The sequence below is a fragment of the Acomys minous genome (assembly GCF_964271855.1).
Source record: "Acomys minous genome assembly, chromosome: 14".
Lineage (NCBI taxonomy): Eukaryota > Metazoa > Chordata > Mammalia > Rodentia > Muridae > Acomys > Acomys minous.
Window position 1 is genome coordinate 54,153,786 of NC_140496.1, and position 10,883 is coordinate 54,164,668.

General features: G+C 39.0%; 1 protein-coding gene across 1 annotated transcript in view; it reads left to right on the plus strand.

The window, feature by feature from the left end:
* LOC311582475 (vomeronasal type-2 receptor 116-like) overlaps positions 1-7,920 on the plus strand; it is a gene marked incomplete at both ends in the record, with an annotated part of 65,649 nt that extends 57,729 nt beyond the window's left edge. Inside the window, 2 exons of the mRNA XM_084755638.1 lie at positions 4,396-4,519; positions 7,025-7,920. Coding sequence (XP_084611764.1) covers positions 4,396-4,519; positions 7,025-7,920 — 1,020 coding nt within the window. The remainder of the gene's footprint in view (positions 1-4,395; positions 4,520-7,024) is intronic.
* Between the last annotated feature and the right edge of the window lie 2,963 nt (positions 7,921-10,883).

The following is a 10,883-nucleotide window of genomic DNA, read 5'->3' on the forward strand; positions in this document are numbered from 1 at the left end:
TCTGATATCTTCTCTTTTTTCAATGCCTATTATCCTCAGATTTCTTCTTTTCATGGTGTCCTTAATTTCTTGGATGTTCTGTGTCAGAAGTTTTCCAGATTTGGCATTTTCTTTAATGGTTTCCTTAAGATCTGTGATTGTATCTTCTAAACCCGAGATTCGTTCTTCCATCTCTTGGATTCTGTTAGAAAAGCTCGCCTCTGTGTTGCTCGCCTTCTTCTCTAAGGTCTCACGTTCTCGTTTTTCTTCTATCTGTGTGTTTATCATTGAATCCATTTTCCTCTTCAGTTCTTGAACTGATTTTTTTATTTCTTTCATCTGATTGTTTGTATACTCCTGAGTTTCTTCCATTGCCTCTTAATAGGTCTTCAGAGCTTACACCATTTTATTTATGTCTTCCATCTGGTTGTTTTCATTTTCCTGAAATTTGTCCAGTTCCACTCTATGTGCTTCTTTTATGTCTCTCACCTGTTTGTCTGCATCCTCCTGTATTTGATTATGAATTTCATTTGTTTCCTCCATTAGTATCCTCATTACTAAGGATTTGAGGACATTTTCTTATATTTCCATTGTATTTGAGGTCTCTGGGTTGTTTTGTTTGGGATAGATGGAAACTGGAGACGCCATGTTGTTTTGGAGTTTTTTTTGCGTATGCTTTTATGCTGTCCTTTAGACATCTTGTTTTTGTTCAGTAGCTCTCAAAGTTGAATGGAGGGAGTCTGATAATACATTCACTTGTTTTCTCACGATTTCCCTAGGCTGGAAGCTCTCATACTTCACGGGTGTGTATGACAGGCTAGCCCTGTCGTTTTGGACTTTCATTGCCAGTGTTCCTCAGCTCCCCTGTGCTGTCCTGTCATCGTTCTGGGTCTCTGAATGAATGTCGGGTCAGGCCAAGGTATCCACAGCCTTCTGGGTTCCCTTTCAAGTCCAGCCAGGGACACTGGGTCTGAACCACACACGGAGCTCAGCTAGATTCTCAGGGACTGAACCGTCTGCCGAGCTCAGCTAAGGATTCTGGGCCCAAAATTCAAACAGGGTCCAGCCAGAATTTTTTGGCTGGGACTGTGCACCGAGCTCCACTAGGGGATTTTGGCCCAAAGTGCGTGCTATGTTCAGCTATTTACTCAGGGCCCGAACCATCTGCCCAGCTCTGCCAGGAATTCTGGATTCAAACTGCACACTGTGTCCAACCAGAGTCTTAGAGCCGGGACTGTGCCAATGGCTCCCCTAGAGTCTTTGGGTCCAATCTGTCTGCCAAGCACAGTTAGGGACTCTGGCCCCAAACTGCATGCCAGGTGAGTTTTCGGAACGGAATTGTGCACTGAGCTCAGTCAGGAGCTCTGGAATCACACTGCACACTGAATTCAGCCCAGGACTCCAGGCCTATACTACATGGTTAGTCCAGCCAGAGTCTTGGAGCCGCCGAGCCTGTGCGCACAGCTCAACTAGAAATCTCTGGGCCCAATCTGCCCAGCAAGTCCAGCTAGGGCCTCTGGGCTGAGAACCATGGCTGCGCTGAGCTGGTGCTTAGGGTGAAACTGAGTGATTTGCCCAGCCTGCGTCACAGCCAGAGAACTACGGCTGCTCTGAGGTGGTGCCTAGGGTGAAACTGAGTGATCCGCCCAGCCTGCATCATAGCAGGAGAACTACGGCTGCACTGAGCTGGTGCCTAGGGTGAAACTGAGTGCTCTGCCCAGCCTGCGTCACAGCCAGAGAACTGCGGCTGCACTGAGCTGGTGCCTAGGGTGAAACTGAGCTATCCACCCAGCCTGCGTCACAGCCAGTGAACTGCGGCTGCGCTGAGCTGGTGCCCAGGGTGAAACTGAGCGATCCGCCCAGCCTGTGTCACAGCCAGAGAACTGCGGCCGAGCTGAGCTGGTGCCTAGGGTGAAACTGAGCACTCCGCTCAGCCTTTATCCCAGCAGGGGATCTGTGGCTACATTGAGCTAGTGCCTGGGGCAGAATTGCGTGCTGCGCTGAGTCAGCATCTCCATGGCACTACGCACTGAGCTGACCCCAGGATTCTGGGGCTGAATTGTCCACTGAGTCCAGTTTGGGTCACAAGGCACCACGCAACCCAAATCCTGTCCAGAGTCCCCTCTCCTGCAGCAACTCCCCCTGGCCACTACACTAATCACCTCCACTGGAAGGCTCAGAGCTGCAAACCTCAGCCACTACCGCTGCTGACGCTGGTGCTGCTGGTGCCGCTGGTGCCTCCACCGCTGCTGCTCTGATCTGAGAAAATCTGCACTCCTCCCATGTGCAGGGGCACGCAGGTCCTCTGCACCCTGGTCCCTTCGAACCATAGAGCACTCCTGCTGCTGTGGTGTGGGGACCTTGGTGTTCCTGGCTCAGAGATCTATGCAATTCCCTGAATTGTTCATTGGAGCTTCCAAACATGGTCCACACTGCTCGCCGCCATTTTGGAAAACCTGGAATAATTTTTAATTAAAACCTACCAAGAGTACTGAACAACACAACAGAACGATCAGTCTCTGCCCCTAAGTCTACTTAAACCAGGCATGTAAGCCTGACTTAACAAAAACAGGATAGCTAAATGAGGTACATCACACAAATACACTCTAGGGTGCAATAACATGATTATAAAAAAAACATAAAAGGCTTTTAAATAAGTCCTTTATCCATTCAGTGTTTAAAAACAAAAACTGATGGAGTAGCAAGAACACATTTGGTAGAATAGGATTTTCTATGGCAAACAGATTGACAGCACTGTACTGTCAATCTGGGAGAGAAAAATTTTAAATATCAATTAAAATCAGAAAGAAGCCACGTGTGTGTAGTGCATGTCTTTAACCCACACCCTTTGTAGATGGATGCAGGAAATTCTCTATCCTTATGTGGCCAGTCTGGCCTATATTGCTAATCCTAGGCAGGCAGTGTAACAAAGAGACCATGCCTTAAAATCTTGAACAGAAATTGGACAGCAATATGCAGTCTCCACTCTGCTTTGAAATAGTTATTAAAATATTACCAAAAGTACCAAAATAAAATTGAAAATATACAGAAAGGGAGAGAAGGAAATGTTTTCTATTCTACATAGGCAGTTAAGGGACCCAAATTCTACACAGTGAGACCCTTTTTTCTCAACCACAATAAGAGTTCTAGTTAACTGTATATGGGAAGAATATGAGGTTAGACTTTGCATGAAAATGACAGTGTTTGTTTTTTGTTTGTTTTCTTCTTTTTGTTTTTTATTTTTGTGTTTGTTTTTATTTGCTTTTTGGAGACAGGGTCTCTCTCTGTTGTTAGACTTGGCTGTCCTAGACTCGCCTTATAAAACAGGTTGGACTGGAACTCATAGTGATCCTTCTGCCTTGCCTCCCTAGTGCTGGAAATAAAGGCATGCACCACTATGCCCAGCAACAGAGTTGTTTTTACATAGACCTTAATACTGAGTTAGGATTCGAAGTGAGAATGCAAGAAACAGCAAATTTCTGATGAAGCATATATAGCCTCATTATCATGTTCAGTGTAATAGAATTTTTTTTCTTTTAACTTAAGGAATCGTTCAATTAACTTTACACAGACTAAGTTTTACTCAGGCTCTCCCAGTACTCACAGGCTTTGTAAAGACTTCTTATTTCAGGAAACAATTCAAATTCTAGTTTTATACATATTAATTCAGCACTTTGTCACTACCAATACACCAGGATCCTTCTTTTCAGCTACTTTTTGTTTAAACTGCATTTGTCAAGAATTATTGCAAACGATTGTTATCTGAGGTTTGAGAAGATAGCTCACCTGTTTCAGATTTCCTTTACTCATAACTTGATAAGTCATTGTTGTGATTAAATATTGACCATAAAAAACTAAGGAAATGATTAATTTGGCTCATTGATTATAGCCAAGGGCAGAAAAGGAAGGAATTTGGAAACAAAAGCATAGACACTTGAAGGACCTTTGCTTACTGTCTTTCTCTGTTTGATTTCTCATGCATATGTGTCTAGGGATAAACAAGTATGCCTACAATGCATACCAATTAATAAAATATCTCACATATAGAGACAAGCTAGTCTGTTAGAGAAAATTCCTTAATTAAGGTTCCCCTAATCAGTTCTGTCTTTTTACTGTACTTTATATGAGCTCAATGAAAATTATTTAGAAAACCAGGTTGCAGTTTATATATTGTTTTCACAAAGAAAGCTAAAAGTTCCTTTTCTTGAATTTCCAAGATTCGTAATAATCTCAACTTTTCACCCATTTGTTTTAATAGATTCATAAGTCTATCATTATACAAAGTGCTAAGAGACTTGTGGTATATCAATTTCTCTGTATAAAATAATTTTATTGATATCTAGACCTTCTAATATAATATGGTTATGGCCAAAGTAGATAATATTCCTGGTATTAGCCTGTATATTATTTTCCCAGATGCTGCCCTCTGTATGCAGTGCTGATTGTGGTCCTGGATTCAGAAAATTCAGGCAGGAGGGAATGTCAGCCTGCTGCTTTATTTGTGTCCACTGCCCAGAAAATGAAATTTCTAATGGAACAAGTGAGTGTTTGCTGCTGTCATAAAGGCCTCACATGAGTAAACCTCTCCACCAACAAAGGGATGCTGAAGGAGTCTAAAATGCAACTGCTAAAATAAAATATATAATTTCTCCATTAGTCTATATGGGAATACAAACATTAACAACATAATAACAAAAAAAATTCTTATACCAAAACCTACATTTTGATTCACTGAAAATGTATGTTGTATCACAATTCCTCAAAGAAACAATTTTCATAATCAAGCTGCAATGAGAGCAATTCAAAACAAAATCTTTTCTACTCATTCATCCCTACAACTACATATAGGGCACATTGTGGTCATTAATCTTTCAGATATGCTCTTAATCTTTTTGAAAATATGAATGTGTCACTACATATGTCTATGTGCACCATATATGTATATAGCCCCAGGTAGAACGGATAAGGCAAATGACCAATGGTCAAGGTAATGAGGGTGTGGAAAACAAATATGTATATTTAGCTAAGTTGTTGTAGAGGTTAAAAAAATACATATAAAATTATCAGAAACTGATAAATGTGAAACAGAATTCATTTAATATCTAGAAGTCCATTTTCAAGTGTCATATGCCATTTGTTTTGAGTAAAGTAGGGATAAGTGTTTACACATGATCTACAAAATATAAGGGGTCTTATATGAAATAGTTTATATACAGCAACCCTAAGAATTTCATGAAATAATAAAGTAGAGTGCTTTTGTATTGAAAGAAAGTAGTCACAAATATTAAAGTTTTATTGCCTCCTACAGAGCCACTTTATTCAAATGATTATATGTTTATTCTTGGCTAAATGAAATGGCCAATGAATATTTTGCCTTTAATAATCTGTAATGAAATAGAAGATCTTAAAGAACAATTAAGGTCAGTGAGATGGCTCATTATTTAAATCTTTTGCCACTAAGAATGATGACTGAACTTCATCCCCAAGATCCAAATGGTTAGAGGAGTCAAAAGGCTGCTAGAAAAAGGTTTTTTGGCATTCATGTACACCAATATACTCCAAAATTATTAAACAGATTTTAATTAAATTGTTTTTAGTGTAAAACCCAATAAGAATGAAGAGAAAATACATTAAAATACTACAGAAATATTTTCATTATTTCTTTATTAATGTTATGTGTGAGTTTGGAGGTATGTGTACTCAAGAGCAATTGATAATGCTATCGTTATAGTTTCAGACAGTTGTGAAATAGCTCACATAGGTTTTGGGAACTGAACTCAGGTTTTCTGAAAAAGCAGAACATTCTCTTCATAGATGAACCACTTTTTTAGCTTTTTAAGCAAATTAGTTACAGTTGCCCAGGAATCTATTGTTTTACATAAAAAGATTTTTAAAACTGGAGGCACATCATAAATCTATGAAATTTTTCAAATGAATTGACACTATTGCTATCAATTTCCTGAAGATGCCATTTGGGAAAAGCATATTATGAGTGAGGTCTTTTGCATCACCCAAAAAATCTGGACTACCACTCTTGCCTAAGGGTTCTTATTTCATTTTGTTCATGCTGTTTATCAATATATATTTAACTCAGAATATATTCACATAGACTGGGTCTCATGCAGATTGAGATTAGGGAAGAAGGAAGGTCCAGGATGTTTCCCATGAAGTTGGGATCAAGATGGAGGGCTTTGTACTGCACAGTCTGTAGAGGTTACTACGTTGAGTGTTAGGGCTAAAGCTTCTCATGATCAAGATTCAGGAATTTTTCTCTGTATTGCCAGATTATAATGTAAATAAGGAGATTTTAATTATTATTTTTACAACTTTCAAACATTAACATTTATATTTATATAAATTTTGTTTCTCACACTCATGTTCGTACTTCCCCCATACAAATCAAATCATTGCTAAATTTATGAACTCATGTCTTTCTTTTATAGGAACACACCAATATAAACACTTGAACACACACACACACACACACACACACACACACACACACACACACACACACACATACACCTCGGGAATGATGATGTCTTTTACTGTTTCTTTTATATCAATATGTTCAGGTTGGGCAGTTGGAACAAGAAAGACTAACATACATCTTGTCCAAGTAGAAGACAGTCTTGATCTCTCATAAAGACAGCATTGATTAAACAGTCTATGAACTTAGAAGGCAATGAATATATGGGATTGGTGATTTTAAAACACACTCAGCCACACTTGATCAGTGATTTTAGATTTTATGAATTTATCAGACTAAGTCACTTCATGATAGCACTCCAAATAATGAAAGAAATCTGTGCTTTAATATGTGTATGTTCTCATCAACACAGTTAAACAGACAAATGATGGCTTGGTTTTGTTCTCTGTAACTACAAGAATTAATAAATATAAGCATTGCTGTTCAGCAATGTCCTTCAATAACATTATGAGCAACCAAATGCAAGTATTTGAAAGATTCTCCAATAGAAGTATTGAAATGTCTTATCAACAAACTGCTGAAACTGTACTAACAAATCTGTCCTTTTTCAATCAGACATGGATCAGTGTATGAAGTGTCCAGAGGACCAGTATGCCAACACAGAGCAGAATCAGTGCATCCAAAAAGCTGTGATGTTTCTGAGCTATGAAGACCCCTTAGGGATGGCTCTGTGTTTAATGGCCTTGTGCTTCTCTGCCCTCACAGCTCTGGTTTTGGGGGTATTTTTAAAACACAATGACACAGCCATTGTGAAGGCCAATAACCGTGCTCTCAGCTATATCTTACTCATGTCACTCATGTTCTGTTTCCTCTGCTCATTGTTTTTCATTGGCCATCCAAACTCTGTCATCTGCATCCTGCAGCAAATCACATTTGGAATTGTATTCACTGTGGCTATTTCCACTGTGTTGGCCAAAACAATCACAGTGGTTATGGCTTTCAAAGTCACAGCTCCTGCAAGAATGAGGTACATTCTGCTTTCAGGAACAATTAACTATATCATTCCTCTCTGTACACTCATCCAAATTATTCTCTGTTCAATCTGGCTAGTAGCTTCTCCTCCTTCTGTTGATATCAGTGCAGACTCTATCCATATCATCATTGTCTGCCACAAGGGTTCAGTTATAGCATTTTACTGTGTCCTAGGTTATTTAGGCTGCCTGGCCCTGGGAAGCTTCACTGTGTCTTTCTTGGCCAGGAACCTGCCTGACACATTCAATGAAGCCAAGTTCTTGACATTCAGTATGCTGGTGTTTTGCACAGTTTGGATCACTTTCCTCCCTGTCTACCATAGCACCAAGGGCAAGATCATGGTGGCTGTGGAGATTTTTTCCATCTTGGCTTCCAGTTCAGGGATGCTGGGGTGCATCTTTGTTCCCAAGTGCTACACAATTGTATTCAGGCCACACACAATTTCTCATCCAAAGATCAAGGCAAAATCATATTCCTAAAATCAAATTTTATGAAACTTCTTTTGAAATTGATTTATTTATTCACATTACATCCTGGCTGTAGAACTGATCCCTTCTCTTCTTCCAGTCTCACCCTTCCTCCCTCTCCTTCATCATCTCTCCTCTGTTCCTCAGATAAGTGAAGATTCATTTCCCATACACCCTAGATCACCAAGTTGCATCAGGACTGATTATACCCTTCTCATCTATGGCCTAGAAATTCAGTCCTACCAAGAGGAAATGATCAAAAGTCGGGCACAGAGTCTGTGTCAGGGACAGTCCCCAAGCCTCTAACTTGAGGGCCTACATGAAACCAGAGTTGCTTATCATCTACATCTATTTAGGAACCATAGGTCCAGTTCATACATGGCCTTTGGTTGTTGCTTCAGTGTCCTGAAGCCCATCTGGGCTCTGGTTAGCTGTCTCCGTTGATCTTCTATTGGAGGTCCTGTTACCTGAAAGTCGTTTTCTTTTTCACTCCACTGTGCTACAAGACTCTTTATGTATAACTCAATGTCTGGCTGTGAGTCTCAGCATTCAATTTTGAGTCACTGCTTGGTGAAACCTTTCAGAGAACAACTCATCTAGGCTCCTGTCTGCAACAGAACAGAGAATCATTAATAGTGTTAGCGGTTGGCTCTCTCTCTCATGGTCTGGGTATTGAGTTTGGCCAGGTATTCTGCCTTGTCAATTAATTCTAACTAACAAATATAAAGTTGGTGCATAACCAAGAAATATTGGGTTGTAGTACAAGATCTATTTGTTTTTAGAATGATTTTCACTGTTTCCTCTAATGGTGTTTCATAGCAGTATCATGGCTACTACAGTTTGTCTACATCACTGCTATAATATTGCACTCACTTACTTATATCACAACTTATCTCTATTGGAACATCGTGCAGAGTGAAAATGTTCTTTATTCTCTGAATAAAAACATTCAAAACAAAACCAAAGTTTTTCTTTTAATATCTCAGTGAATGACTTTGATGCCTGTTGAATGGTGATTAAAATTTTGAGGAAGTTTGTGGGAGAATGAACTCAGGTTTTTGATGAAGGTAAAACAATCGTCCTCCTTGTAGAGGGAAAGCAAGGGAATCCTGATATTACTCAAGGAGTTAGAAGATTTGAACTTACAGAGTGATGGCTCAGTATACAGAAAGAATACTAAAGAGAGTGGATTGATGTCCCAGCAGTTAATGTCATACTCTGCTCTTTAATAAGACCTGATTTCATACTCAGCCCTGAAAGAGATGATATCAACAACCTCATGTAACAATATTACAAAGCATAAGGTTTCCTCTTCCGGGCTACATGGTTACCTTAACTCACATGTGCACAAAACAAGACACAAACACACACATGCATACACACACTGAAATATAAATAACTGACAATGCATAATATTTTAAAAATTACAGGAGAATATTTTTAAAACTCTGCATTAGGATTCTGCTTTTTGATGTACAGTTAAGATGTCAGACTTAGAAGAACCTATACATAGAAAATAATATTTGAGAAGAGATGACTGGGGTTCTCTTTATGCATACCACATAATAACTTTCCTTGTTAAATCTACCATAAAAGAGACACAGTTGAACAATTGACAAGAGAATAAACTCTTATTAAAATGATATTTTTTAGAATGTTTGAATTTTAGATGACTATAATGATCAAAATTCTCTGCAGTTGTCATATTTCTATTGAAGAAGAACATGGTTCTTAAAACAACAGCATTCCATTACGAACTACCAAACATGTTTGCTTGCTTGCTTGTTTGTTTCTTTGTTTGTTTGTTTTATAAATATACCTGGGTCCAGGTTATAAGGATTAGATCTCTTTATTTAAATACATATTTTATTTTCATTCCCTGTATAAGAATGATTTATATTATGCTTACAGTGACCATAGACACTAGAAAACTGATTCCAATCCCAAGATCTTCCAGTAAAATGATAGATAGCTGCCATTTGTGTGCTGAGTAGAGAAGATATTACTAAACTTTCTTTAATTACTTTGAGTGAATGGATATCAGTAGACATCCTCTAGGAGTTGGTTACTTTCTCAAAGACATCATCTAGGAGTTAGATCATTAGGATGAAAAGCCAGCAGCTATAGTAGCATGGGATTCAACTACTGAGATGTTACAAGGAACACAAATGTCTTCTACAAACTTTCATTTTGTTACATAAGATAACAGGAAAAGAAGTGAAAAAAACTACCTGTGTGATATATAACAGGAATTAACAACTACCAATCATTAATATATCTCAAAACCAATGGCCTCAACTCCCCAATAAAAAGACACTTGGTAACAGAATGAATGTGAAAACAGAACCCATTATTCTGCTGCATACCAGAAACATACCTCTGCAATAAAGATAAAGGGCTAGAAAAAGACATTCTGAGCAAAAAGGCCCAAAGAGCAAGCTGGAGTATCAATTCTAGTATCTAATAAAATACACTTACAACAAAAACTAATCAAAAGGGAAGGGGAAGGACACTTCATACTCATCCAATGGAAAACATGTGCCAAGAAGACAAATGTTAATGCCTCTCTGAAGAGGTCCAGGGTATGGTCTCTGGGGTTGGATGCAGATGCCTTTGTAGTCTGCTTTACCTCTTGGGTAGCTAGAGCTGACGGCTCAGGCAACAGATCAGGATTGAAAGAAGAAAGAAAAAAAGCCCAAAGTTTCTTCTCTAGTGACTGGATATAGTGAGGCCAAGGAGAAGAACTTAAACTGACCACAATTTTCATATGGCTGAAGCTGGAAAAGTGGCTTCTTACTAGAGACTGCACGGATGGGGGGTTCAGTCATAAAAAGAGGTTCTTTGATCTGTACATAGGTCTCTTGCAGATACATGCAGTAAGCTAGTGTAAATTTAGGCCTGTTCATCCTAAAAGGCTGAGGATAAAGCCATGACCCTGCTAACTTATTTCTGAATGTACAGGCAAATGACAAATA